The 14,200-nt window shown below is 35.3% G+C and overlaps 1 protein-coding gene across 1 annotated transcript in view; it reads left to right on the top strand.

Moving 5' to 3' along the window:
- Window positions 1-14,200, top strand: part of LOC111086772 (cAMP-specific 3',5'-cyclic phosphodiesterase, isoforms N/G-like) — a 231,288-nt gene that overhangs the window by 198,629 nt on the left and 18,459 nt on the right. Inside the window, exon 2 of the mRNA XM_022390974.1 lies at window positions 9,217-9,396. Coding sequence (XP_022246682.1) covers window positions 9,217-9,396 — 180 coding nt within the window. The remainder of the gene's footprint in view (window positions 1-9,216; window positions 9,397-14,200) is intronic.

Genomic DNA, 14,200 nt, shown 5'->3' with positions numbered 1-14,200 from the left:
CAAACAAACAAACAAACAAACATTACTTCCATGACACTTTACGGCATTTGATATCTGAAGAAAATGCCACTAAAATGTTTCAAGTACATGATGACTGATATTTTCCGAAACCTTGGACATTTTCAGAATTAGTTATTAAGGAGACATTCAGAGTTAGAAATTTAAAGTTCAGAGAAACTTACTAAATTAATTATTAATGAGACATTCTGAGTTAGTGCCCCAATTACAATATGTAGTAGACGCACGCATTTCTTTACATTTTATCTTGATTTACATGTTGTTTGGTTTAATCACAACTGTGTAATGAAATACTAACAGGCTAAATCTATAAGGTGTGCGAGTGCGAAAAACCTTCACATGAATTACACGTTAATATTTTGCGAATAAAGTTGATGTAGATGAAACATTTATCTATACTTATGTTTTGATTTTTTATTGTGAAAAACATTCATAACTGAAGGGACAACTTGACATATTAATACCAGACATAACTACACTACGGTAGGTCAACAAAATACAGTTTGTTGTAGTTCATTTCGATAGAATCGAACTCAAAAGTGTCCCTCGTTGGGACAACGGTAAGTGTATGGATTTACAACCCCTAGAAACTGGGGTTCGATACCCGCGGTGGGCAGAGCACAGATAGTCTTTTGTGTACCATTGTGCTTAACCTAAAACAAACAAACTAACTAACCCAAAAGTGTCCCCCGGTGGGACAGCGGTAAATGTACGGATTTACAACGCTAAAATCCGGGGATCAATTCCCCGCGGTGCCGTAAAAATAGACAAACTCAAAAGATCGATTTGTTAGGACTAAGGTTAAACCAAGTTTACATCCGAGTTACTACAAACAAGTGTTTTATGTTTAATTCTATATATTTATTAACAAACTAGGAATAACAAAAACACATTAAGAAATGTTAGAAAAAAAAGCTTCTATAGTTTCTATTTCCACTCCTTATTCTATCCTTAAATTTATGTGAAGAATATGGTCTTGTGATCAGCATTCCGGGAGTGGGAATCCGAAAATTTATTGTTCGTGACCCTTTTCCGAAAAAAAAATATCGCTCTGCATTTTGGGTGCATTTTATGAGTACTGTCAAATCCCACTATTCATTCAGCCAAGAATAACCCAAAAGCTGGGGATGGATGATTTTGACTAGCTGACTTCCATATAGTTCAAACTACATTAGGGATCGCTTTAACTTTACGATAAATTCATTTTGTTCTACACTTAATCACATTTAACCAACACAGTATGCTGAATGCAAGTCTTAGTTTTCCTGCACTCCTAAAATTTCGAGATGTTGAGCAAATCCGATTCCCCCCCCCCCTTTCTGGTTTTACTCATAGTACTTATATACTCTCATGAGTAATTAAATCGTATACATTTGTTTGTTTTGCTTCAGTGATAGTTACCTCACAGCATTACGTTTTCGTTGCGCATCTGTTATAGCAATAGCGATAATTACGTATCATATACAAAAGGCTGAATGGAGCGTTTAGCGCGTAAACATGAATTCCTTTGATAAATACCACACTTTCAGAGCGTATCTGAATTTCACACACAGCTGATTCCAGCTGGGCGCATTCAGCCAGTGATTGCTTACACGAGGTGGGGAAAAGTTATCCCAGTTAACCCAGTTAGCGGTGATTCTGTTCCTCCCATGTCTCGTGTGTCTGGGGTCGTTCGTTAAGCGCTTTAAGGGTATGCAAGGGAGAATTAAAGACGTGTTCAGTCCGTCAAGAAAACGTTTAGTTCCAAACTAATTTGTTCTTGTGTCGAAAATGTCATAGACCAGCTGTCAGGGTATTACACAGAGTTGTATTCAAGAATCTACGCTTTATTGGGTGCGGTCGAAAGAGAAAAGCCTTTTCTCGAGTATGACTTATTACAGAACCACCCCCCTGACGATATGGTAGTAATCCGCAGGCAGTCAATACAGTATCTTGAAGAATACAAACAGAACGGAAGCTACGAAACAGTGTACCCTGGAGGACTGGGACGCCATTAGATCGACTTCTGTCTCTTTCAGCCGCATGAAGTTAATAACTCTCTTATTATAACAGAAATGAATTAATGGTATTAATGGTGGCGAATTCCTTAAGTCGGTACAAACTGCAGATTGCATAGTAAATATTATTTAACCTCCTGCTGAACCTCTCACTGAATAATAGAAAAAATGGGTGTTCTCTGTTATCCTCCCTGGATGCCAGACTTTTACACGCTCTCTGTATATATGTAATGTAAACCGCTCTTGCATATTATCAACAATCCTCGAGGAAGGAAAAACATTAGCAATTTTATCAACAATCTCCGATGGTGGAAAAACACCTTGCATTGGTTCCCTGCTTGTGATGCTATGCTTACTTTGGTAGCGCTGCTTTTTTCGTACTTTCGTTCCTTGTGTCCTCGAGAGCACGTGACAATCCAGGAGAGTGGAGTGCACCATTCTCCTGCTCCTCATTCCAGAATACGTTCTTCCCATCGGAGCTCACGTTGTTATACTGATAGACTTTATACCAGGTATCTGTGCATTAGTTTGTGTTTGTTTATTTTTTTATACGTGTGTCAAAGTGTCATTAGTTATAGAAAAAATAGTTTATTTTATATTTATACAAATTATAAAGATGACAAAAAACTAGAGAAGATGCTCTATCGATCAGTTTTCTCTTGGCGGGAACGCATCATTCCAGGATTTTATTGAAACTGTCACAATGAAACAAGAAAATGTACTACAACTGACAAAACAATGTACTGCGAACGATGTGTTCTGAAATTCACAGTCCTGGCGTGCCACACGCTATACAACTTGTTCAGACTTTAGATGTAATTTTTTACTGCAATTTGAAACCTCAGGTGTTTTCCTCTCCTGATGTTCACACCTTCAGCTTGATGTTTGCTAACAAAAACTAATACGTGATACCTTTTTTGTTTTGTTTTTACAAAAAGTCGTTTTAAATGAAAGGATGTGAACATGTCGGAAGCCTTATCTTCCAAGGTTTCAGAAGTTAAATAATTAGAGGTGTATAACTGGTTTGAAGAAAACGAACTCAAACTGGTGGATGAAATCCATTGACCCTCCCTGGATGAATGTTAAACAACTTGTTAGGGATCACTTGTAAAATTTACTTAAATAATTTTCATTTTTTGATTTTTAATATGAGAGGTTTATGTATTTAATAATAAAAATATTCGTTCAATACTCGTTTGTTTGTAATTTGATGAGATATGACTAGTCGCGTTCTTAACTTTAAGCATGTTAAAAATATAACAAAAGACATTAAGGACAATCAGTTTTTAAGTTATTTTTTTTAATAATCCATTTAGAATAAAACAGTGCATATAGTTATGGAAGGTCGAATAATAAGTGTCTATAAGCTTAAAAAATATGACAGCTGTTGGTTACGGTAGAGGAGTTCTGAGCACCAGTCAAAGCACATGTTATGCTCCTTCCAATTATGGAGTCCTGTTGCAATACGTTTGTCAGTGCGCAGTCTAAGAAGCGTGACGCCGTTTATAACTACGAACCAACAGCCACAGGATGGCAACTGATCGACAACAATCTACAGTTGTTGGTTTTTCGTACATGTAATACATAGTTATTAATTAATTAATTTTTATTTTATCTAATGACATTATTATTATTATACATCATCTTTCACACCAAGCAAGTAAGACGGAATTGCGCTTTTAATAACAAAAAGTGGACTTTAATACCGTTAATTTCTGATAGACATTATAGAGACCAGGTAAACAAATACAAGTCTAGCGTAACATCATCAACCCGGCTTATAATTCCATAAACTAAGCAAAGTTAATCCTAGTTTATACAAACATTGAATGTTCAGACTTATTTGGATGCTACACTGATTCATGTTACTTGTTCTAGTTTTTAACATCGACTCTCGACTTGATTCAGTTCAATTCAAAACACTCTCCTCTTTGCATCTCTTTTTTCATATACTAAATTTAGTGTAGTTAAGACACTGATTAGTTATTTCTAATATACTGTATTATCTAGTATGTGAGTAAAATTAAACCGGAAAACTGGATTAACTAGAATATTTATACGAAACTAAGAAGAATATTTTCAACTAGAGTCAATACGAGCAAAACTTATAAATGTTGAACTAAGTAAGCCAGACACTTATTATATTACTGTTTAATATATCATCATATAATTTGATATGATATTTTTATTTTGAAAATAGTGAAGTTGTTAAACTGTTGTTCCATTTAGCTGTCTTCCTCGTCGTTAATGTCTTAACAGTTAAGAAAAGGCCTATTAATTGACTATCTGTTCGAAACTATAGCAATATGCCAAACAAACGTAAGCCTAATATAGTTTTAACGATTTAACATAAAGTTGCACAACCTAAATGAATTGATCCACGTTGATTAATTTGTTAACAAGACTACTCGAAATTAATTGAAATACTTATAAAGAAATTATGAAAAATATTAACTAGGTTTTAAATAAAAACAACAACATAATTTTAAGTTTTGCTTACAATCGTTTTTACCCAACTTTTGAAACTCGTGTTCATCAGTTCTCCTGCTCATACCTACACTCGTGTTCATCAGTTCTGCTCATACCTACACTCGTGTTCATCAGTTCTCCTGCTCATACCTACACTCGTGTTCATCAGTTCTTCTGCTCATACCTACACTCGTGTTCAACAGTTCTGCTCATACCTACACTCGTGTTCATCAGTTCTGCTCATACCTACACTCGTGTTCATCAGTTCTCCTGCTCATACCTTCACTCGTGTTCATCAGTTCTTCTGCTCATACCTTCACTCGTGTCCAGCAGTTCTTCTGCTCATACCTACACTCGTGTTCATCAGTTCTCCTGCTCATACCTTCACTCGTGTTCATCAGTTCTTCTGCTCATACCTACACTCGTGTTCATCAGTTCTTCTGCTCATACCTACACTCGTGTTCATCAGTTCTTCTGCTCATACCTACATAGATACCGAGAATATATGTACACGTACCTATTTGGCCTTTTAGGTGGTTTGGTAAAGCGTATAACCGCGTGGTGATTTTATGTTTTTGATATTAGCAACTCATGTTTTACAAGTACTTCCTGTTGCTCTTCTCTCATTTATTTTCATGTTGTGTGCTTTTCATTATTGGTGGTACTCCCAACCTATTTCACTTGTTTTTGTAACGCCTGTATACCTGTTTTCTACGCTTGACAGACTTACGTGACGGGTAAAGTACATAGCTGGTATGAACTGAGAAAATATAGACCATACTTGATAGACCGGACGTAGCCTGGTAGTTAACGTGTGGAGATGAGAATCAGAAGGACCAAGGTTTGAGCGCGCAACATGCCGCTGAACACGCTTTATACTTTCAGCCGCAATCACTTTACAAAGTGACAGTCAGTTCCGCTATTCGGTTAAGAGTATACATATACGCGACAGGTGTTGCCGACCGGTTGCCCTCTGGTTACCAGTTCTAAATTGAGGACAGCTTCCCATGAACGTTGGGGTCTCCGAGCTGGTCATTTAGCCCATCGCATAAGTTGCCATCCGTATTCAAAACACTAAGTACTATACGTAAATCTATCACTATCACAAAATATTATTACAATATTACCAAAGGCCGCCGGTGGCTCAGCGGTAAACTTGATAGCTTATAGTGCCGAAATACGAGGATCGATCCCTGCCGTGGACAGAATACGATAGCTTATTTGGCAGCTATACGTTTAACAACAAATAATGTATATTTATTTATTGCTCTATGCCTCCAATGGAGTTTAACTTAGACTTTTCATTACAACATTAAACTGCTGCCATTAATAACTACAGGGTGATTGTAGAGAGTACTACTGCTACTAATAACTACAGGGTGATTGTAGAAAGAGAACTGCTGCCACTAATAACTACAGGGTGATTGTAAAGAGAACCTCGTATTTAAAAACAATTATATCTTATAAAATTCCTTGCCCTAGATGAGCTGAATTTCGATAGATGGCATATTGAGAATGATTGACGCGCATTTTATTTAAATTACCGCTTTCATATTGTTGGAAAAGTGAGAAGAAAAGAAATAATGGCAATTCTAGTGTGCGATTTGTTTGTTTGTTGTCAAGCGGAAAGCTACACAAGGGGCTATCTGTGCTGTGCTTACCACGGGTATCGAAACCCGACTTTTAGCGTTATTAATATTTCGACTTACTGTTGAGCCACTAGAGGGCGCTAGTGTGCAAGAAAACTATTTACTTACGTAGTATAATGATTTTGAATTACACTTTACCGTGTTCAGACTTTCTTAAACAAAAACTTATCATCTTCTGAATACCTCTCGTGAAATTTAGTTCATTTAGAATAGAGAGTGTTTAAGATGTGTTCTTTTTAAATGTTTTTTTATGCTCATCTTCTACCTATGTGTAATTTTTTACAAAGTTTCAGTAAATAACAGATAAACCTCAAAAATCTACTTTTCCGTAGATACAGTTATATGTATATATAAAGCCAAGTCACTTTTAGTTTAGGGCTAAGCATGCAATAACTAATAGTATTAGGCCTTATATAATTAAACTGTTGAACTATTTTGAAGCCGACACAGTATATATATATATCACGTATATGTTTGTATTTTGGGTAACATTTTAGGATTGTGCGTTGAAAAATAGGATGTGTACAGCGGATCGGATACAACGTTTATCAAAAGTCTAACAGTTCGCAAAATGCAAGTTATCTTAATTAACTAAATCTAAGTGATAATTAAAGCTTCACTGGGGGCTTTTAAACCCAGCTTTGTCACAAGTCTAAACTAAAACATATTTTCAATGTCATATCCTATAGTGCACGTGGCAACAACGTTCTAGTACAAGGATCAATGGAACATTAATTCTTAACCTGATATATTCCTTGAACAAAACAACATTCCAACCAACCATCATTACCGAACATGAAAGTCGTAGTGTTACACATAGTAACATATTCCTTAAGCAGCACAAGTTCCAACCAATCGTCTTTATCGAACATGAAAGTCGTAGTGTTACATATAGTAACATATTCCTTAAGCAGCACAAGTTCCAACCAATCGTCATTACCGAACATGAAAGTCGTAGTGTTACATATAGTAACATATTCCTTAAGCAGCACAAGTTCTAACCAACCATCATTACCGAACATGAAAGTCGTAGTGTTACATATAGTAACATATTCCTTAAGCAGCACAAGTTCCAACCAACCATCATTACCGAACATGAAAGTCGTAGTGTTACATATAGTAACATATTCCTTAAGCAGCACAAGTTCCAACCAATCGTCTTATCGAACATGAAAGTCGTAGTGTTACATATAGTAACATATTCCTTAAGCAGCACAAGTTCCAACCAATCGTCATTACCGAACATGAAAGTCGTAGTGTTACATACAGTAACACAATATATTCCTTAAATAGCACAGTATTCCAATAAATTGACCTTAATGAACACTAATCATAATGTTACGTTGAGTAAATGAGTAGGTAATGTACTATTGTAAACTATAAGAACACTGATAAGAGAATAAAATAAAATAGTGGATAATGTCTATAAGAACACTGATGAGAGAATATAATAAAATAGTGGATAATGTCTATAAGAACACTGACAAGAAAATATAATACAGTAGTGGATAATGTCTATAAGAACACTGACAAGAGAATATAATACAATAGTGGATAATGCCTATAAGAACACTGACAAGAAAATATAATACAGTAATGGATAATGTCTATAAGTACACTGATAAGAGAATATAATAAGATAGTGGATAATGTCTATAAGAACACTGACAAGAGAATATAATAAAATAACGACTCTCTTTGTTTGTATGTATTGCAACATACAACAACAGGACATTGGAACCGCAATGTCCTATGACTGTGGGCAAACATTAGCCCATGTCTGGATAATGTTGTCGTCATTTACTGCTGAGAAACATCGCTATATTTACCTATATTTATATATAATGCTGTTGTATATACATACTAAATACTTAATGTATACTAAATTTTTGTATAGTTTTATATATATGTATGTATACTAAATTTCTGTATAATTATATATATTGATATGTATGTATACTAAATAGTTGTATAATATTGTTATATATATTGATATGTATGTATACTAAATAGTTGTACATATAAATATTGTTATATATTGATATGTATGTATACTAAATAGTTGTATAATATTGTTATATATATTGATATGTATGTATACTAAATAGTTGTATATATAAATATTGTTATACATTTATTTGGGTGTGTTATACTCAATCTTGGCATTTGGTCATTGTCCTAAGGAAATTACAATAAAGTGCAATAGCTCCAAGTAGAATTTGCACAAACACTTAATGTTAAATGTAAAGTTAAGTTATCATGTGTTGCTTCAGAATTAGCGAGTTTGACAAGAACATAATTTATCGATAAAAGGTTATTTGTGATTGTCGCCATTCGAGCACTTCTAGGAATATACTGACCATATCGAAACGGTCAATTCAATGATAAAACATGCTGACGGCCGAAGATTGTCATTTCGCGGATTTCATAATTGTCTCCTAATAGAAATAGAACTAGAATGTAAAATCGATGAAGGAAGATTGAATAGCATCAGGCCAGTGTCCAGTGGAGAATAATTATACCTGTAAAATAAGAACTATTTGGTTAAGTGATCTGTAATATAACAACCTTATTTCAATATAAGCCTTATATTCACATTTCTCTAGTGTATGAACTGATATAATGTAGAGGATTTACTCCATATATATATATAAATTATAAACAAATGTTACGGACGTTCAAGACTGAGGACTGTTGAATACATGCTATAATCCGCTCTGTTAAAGCCTCCCAGTGGCACAGTGGTATGTCTGCGGACTTACAACGCTAGAAACCGGGTTTCGATACCCGAGGTGGGCAGAGCACAGCTAGCCCATTGTGTACCTTTGTGCTTAACTACAAACAAACAAAAGCTCTGTTGAAGATTTGCAAGAATTATTAACAGGACCGTTTCATGGTGGGTCAGCGTTAATTTTACGAACTAACAACGGTAAAATTTGGAGTTCGATCCTCGCGGTTGACCGAGCGCAGGTAGCCCAATGTGCTAAAAAACAAAATATTAAAAGGACTAAGCCTATAATGCTTTATTTCATCATGCAGATCTAAATAAATTTCAAAACGTTTTCTTATATCTTTTAATTCAGCTTTGACGTTGAAGATGGCAACTCCCAAAACAGAGCTCTTTTGGATGCCACAAGTCCGTCTTCAGGCTTGGTTCTTCAGTCCATGCCACAACGCAGAGAGTCATTTCTGTACAGGTCTGACAGCGAATTCGAGATGTCCCCCAAGTCAGTGTCACGGCATTCCTCAATTGGCAGTGAATCGTAAGTAACGATCTCTTTTTCGTATTATTATTTTGGTTTGTTTTTTGAAAAGACAGTCATCATCTGATCGAGTGAAACCTGATAGTTGACGATATTTTAAGCAGAATACATAGAAATTGATTCCGGAAAGATTACATTACGTTTTGGGAGAATTTCATTCTTCCGGTTGTCGTAAAAAATGTACTCTGCACATTGGAATCGTGGGTGTGTTATAAGAGTAATGGTCAAATCTCACTGTTGGTGGTGGGTGTTGTTAACTAGTTGTTCAGAGACGATTGTGTACAGATAACTTTTGTGTAGAAAAAAAAGCGATGTTTATGTTACTGTTTATAAAGTGTGGTATATTTATTTAAGCCTATAACACCCTATCAGTGCATTCTATGCTGTTAATGCTGAACGTTAGTTCCGACAAATAATTTATTAACTACGTTTCTCTGCAACGGTTTTTAAACCAGATGAATAAACACACACACACACACACATATACATATATAACTTGGGCATTCTTTCTGGTTATTATGAAGGAAAGAGAACGTGTTTCTTGATTGATCACCTTATACTTGTCGCTGTTTTACTTTGTGACGTATTGATGAATAATCTAACGACACTTTGTCTGGTGTTATGGAAGTCGGTTTCTGATTTGCATGATGAGATCATCCTACATAACAGATTTCACAACTTTATGGAAACCACCTAAACAGTCTTTAAATCAACAGCATTTCACAGAAGAGAAACAAGAGCTAATAAGATACAATGAGCCAAAATGTGATGCAGTCTTAGCACTAAAGTATAAGCTGATCTAAACTTTCACTGGTGCCAGTCTGGTGGCCAAAATCTAGATCATTCCTATATGTTTTTGTACTCTGACTGTTGCCTCTTATCATTGAGTATTCAAGAGAATTAAAGGAATCTGGATAGTCGTGTTATCTTCATCTTACGTTTCTCAAGTGAAATACAAATCGTTCTTTAGGACCTGCTTGACTGTTACTCTAGGACTAATGTTTGTTTCGGATCACGCAAAGCTATCTACGCTAACTCTCCCTAATTTAGAACTGAAGGTAGTCAACAGTATTAAAGGTAGTTAACACACTAGAGGGCAGACAACAGTCTAGAGAGTAGTCAATAATTTAGAGGGTAGTCAACAGTATAGAGGGTAGTCAACACGCTAGAGGGCAGACAACAGTCTAGTAGTCATCAATTTAGAGGGCAGTCAAGAAACTAAAGGGTATACAACAGTTTAAAGGGTAGTCAATCAACAGTCAAGAAGGTAGTCAACAGATTAGAGGGTAGATAACAGTCTAGAGGGTGATCAACAGTATAGAGGGTAGTCAAAAGTTTAGAGATTAGTCAACAGACTAGAGGGTAAACAACAATTTAGAGGGTAATCAACAGTCTAGAGGGTGATCAACAGTATAGAGGGTAGTCAAAAGTTTAGAGAGTAGTCAACAGACTAGAGGGTAATCAACATTTTCCAAGATAGTCAACAGTATAGAGGGTAGTCAACAGACTATAGGGCAGACAACAAAATAGAGGATAGTCAATAGTTTTGTGTCAATGTGACGCGAACCATGGATTTCCGAATTCACAGTCTGGCACGTTCACTGACCTTAAAATAATGACCTTACGATTTAGGGGCAAATAATTTTTGTCAAGAACGTTTCTATATATAAGAAAGTTGCCATTTAATTAACTAAGTACTTTTAAAAACTAGATTTTTTTTATTTGTTGTTCAGCAGGAAAACTAAAGTATATCAACGTTTGCAAAGATGAATATTTCTAGAATATAATACTTTTGTGAAAATCTCCAAGCAATATATTATTATTAGTAAAGGTACACTAATTCCAAAAACTACTGGAGATTGCATGAATAAAATGGCATTTATACAAATGCATTTTAAAGAAATTTTCAATCACATAAATCGTTTTCTTGTGAATTTTAATAATGAGACACGATATTTAATTTAGATATAATAAAAAATAATGATTGGACATTTGACAAAGCTTCAGTCAGTTTTTAACTTACCAAATATTTGGGAAAGAAAGGATTAGATCAGCCACATTTCAGATAATCTGGTATCATGTTGCCTGGGCTTCATGACACGTTGAGTGAAAACGTTCATAACAATAGAAGTTAATTTATAGTTAAAAATATATAAATAATACTAATTAAAATAAGAAATATGTGCAAAGATTTCATGTAACGTGTACAAAACGGCGATTATCTACATAAGCTTTTAGAAGTTTGCAATTACATGTATGGTAGAAATTTGTTGATTTTCCACCATTGTTTGAAAATAACCCTTTGTCCTTTGTTTGTTTCTTAAGAATTTCGCGCAAAGCTACACGAGGGCTATCTGCGCTAGCCGTCCCTAATTTAGTAGTGTAAGGCTAGAGGGAATGCAGTTAGTCATCACCACCCACCGCCAACTCTTGGGCTACTCTTTTTTACCAACGAATAGTGGAATTGACCATCACATTATAACGCTCCCACGGCTGAAAGGGCGAGCATGTTTGGTGTGACGGGGAGTCGAACCCGCGACCCGCAGATTACGATTCGAGCGCCCTAACCACCTGGCCATGCCGGGCCTATAACCCTTCTATTGAATTTTTCTTGATGATGGGAGTTAAACCTAAACCTTACATTATGAGACATGTGGGCTAAACGACCAGGTCAGAGACCCTTAGGGCCAGTTACAGTTATCCCTAATTCAAAACTGCTGATTAAAAACACGACAAACAGTCAGCAGCACGTGCCGCCCAAGTGGTTGCTTTTAACGGAATGATGGAATTGGATGTCATGGTTATAAAGCTCGCACATCTAAAAATGCGGTGCATTTCAGCGGTATATCACAGATTGAATCCATTTCAGCGGTATATCACAGATTGAATCCATTTCAGTGGTATATCACAGATTGAATCCATTTCAGCGGTATATCACAGATTGAACCTTGAGTCTTTTGGTCCATAGCACGGTACTCTATCCAGTTGGTCACACCCGGTCAAAAATAACTACTCATAACATGTTCATTCAGCATAATAACGATCTGCCTAAACATTTTATTAACTTTTATTGTTAAAAGCAAGAGGGAATGATCAATAGCCACGGCAACACTTGAAATTCATGTAGGCAGGATTAGAGTAAATTAATCTACGAGACCTTTTTTTCCTTTTTATTTGCTATATTTTTATGCGCCAGCAATACCAAGCGTAGGGCGCGCATATATCCGATTCGATTTTACTACTCATAAGGGTCTCTACCAGCCTACCCTCAAATTGAAATTCTTTTAGGCAGGATTAGAGTATATTAATCTATGAAAACTTGGGCGTGGTCAGATATATCAATCGAAAGGGTTTGACCTCCTGAGTAGAAAACCGTAATTAGATCTCAAATCGGTCAAGAGATGACGGAGCTATGAGCTGAAAGTTTGTATTTGAAACAACGAAACACAAACTCAGAGCTATTGTATGAGCCGCTATACCAAAGCTAGAAAACACTTACTCACAGATGTTATAGTTTATACAAACGATAAATCATACATTATTCAATAACATCTTTAGAGGAATGACTTAATACTTGTAGGGTCTTTATAACATAATATGAAATCAACATATTTTGTAAACATATATGGCGTTTTTAGTTGTCATTGTCTCATCACGGTGAACCAATATTTTATGGGACTTTATGAGTATGTAACATACTTACTACTAATTTATCCTTCTGAATCATTCAGCAGAAAAGATGTTTTAGATACTGATGAGGGGGACTGATGAGAGGTGAAAGTCACTGAAACCGGTATAACCGGTGACAAGTGGTGAATCGAATAATAGGTTGGTTTTCATATTTATTAACAAGCTAAAAAAAAACCACAATTCTAGTGTAAACAATGTTATTATTAACCCCCTTGATGTTAGCTTTCTTACAGAAATTTGGTGTTCCTTCAAACAGCTTAAGTACAGGGTGAAACAGGCATTATCAGCCAATAATAGATGAATATTGGATAACTGTAACATGTAGAATACTCAATGTATTGTACACTATACAATCGGTGTCTTTCGGGAGCGAACACATATATTATATATGAAGTAAAGGAGTAAACAAAAATCAATACACATAATATTAAATTTTATTACACTAGCTTTCAGTCAGGGGAAAAACGTCACAAAAAAAGTAATAAAAAACATTTTGTAAATGTAAAATGATGTATAGCTGGCAGTGTCAAAAAATGCAAGCATCAATATATGGATGATACAGCTATATACTTTTATATGTTCTTTACTTACTGTAGGTTCCTCAACATTAAGTCACAAGAAGTCAAGATTATGACCAGTAATAATTAATAATCTATTATAGCTAGTTCTACATAATATATAATATCAATATCTGGGATCATTCTATATCCTGTCCTTCGGTTGGACAGCGATAATTTTTCGTATTTATAACGCTAAAATCAGGGGTTCGATTCCCCTCGGTGGACGCAGCAAATAGTCCGATTTGGCTTTGCTATAAGACCCCCCTCCCCCCACACACACACTTATAAACCTACTTCAATAAAAATTGCTTAAAAAGAAAGAGGGAAACAAGTAATAAAAAATTAAGTATGATGTGGGGATAGTAATGCCAAAAAAAATTGCATAAACAAGGTAGGGATGAATACATAAAACCATACAAAAATCACTACATAAGTAGCCAAATCTTTCCAAGAATAACTTTTATCTATAACTAAATGTTGAATTCCTGTCAGTTGCATGAATTCAGGTTTGAATAAAAACATTTAAACTGAATAGTGCTATGCAGTCTTGCAGT

Source organism: Limulus polyphemus, unplaced genomic scaffold, assembly GCF_000517525.1.
Source record: "Limulus polyphemus unplaced genomic scaffold, Limulus_polyphemus-2.1.2 Scaffold1418, whole genome shotgun sequence".
In the NCBI taxonomy this organism is placed as follows: Eukaryota; Metazoa; Arthropoda; class Merostomata; order Xiphosura; family Limulidae; genus Limulus; species Limulus polyphemus.
Note: the sequence above shows the minus strand (reverse complement) of the source record. Positions and strands in the feature narration are given on the sequence as shown.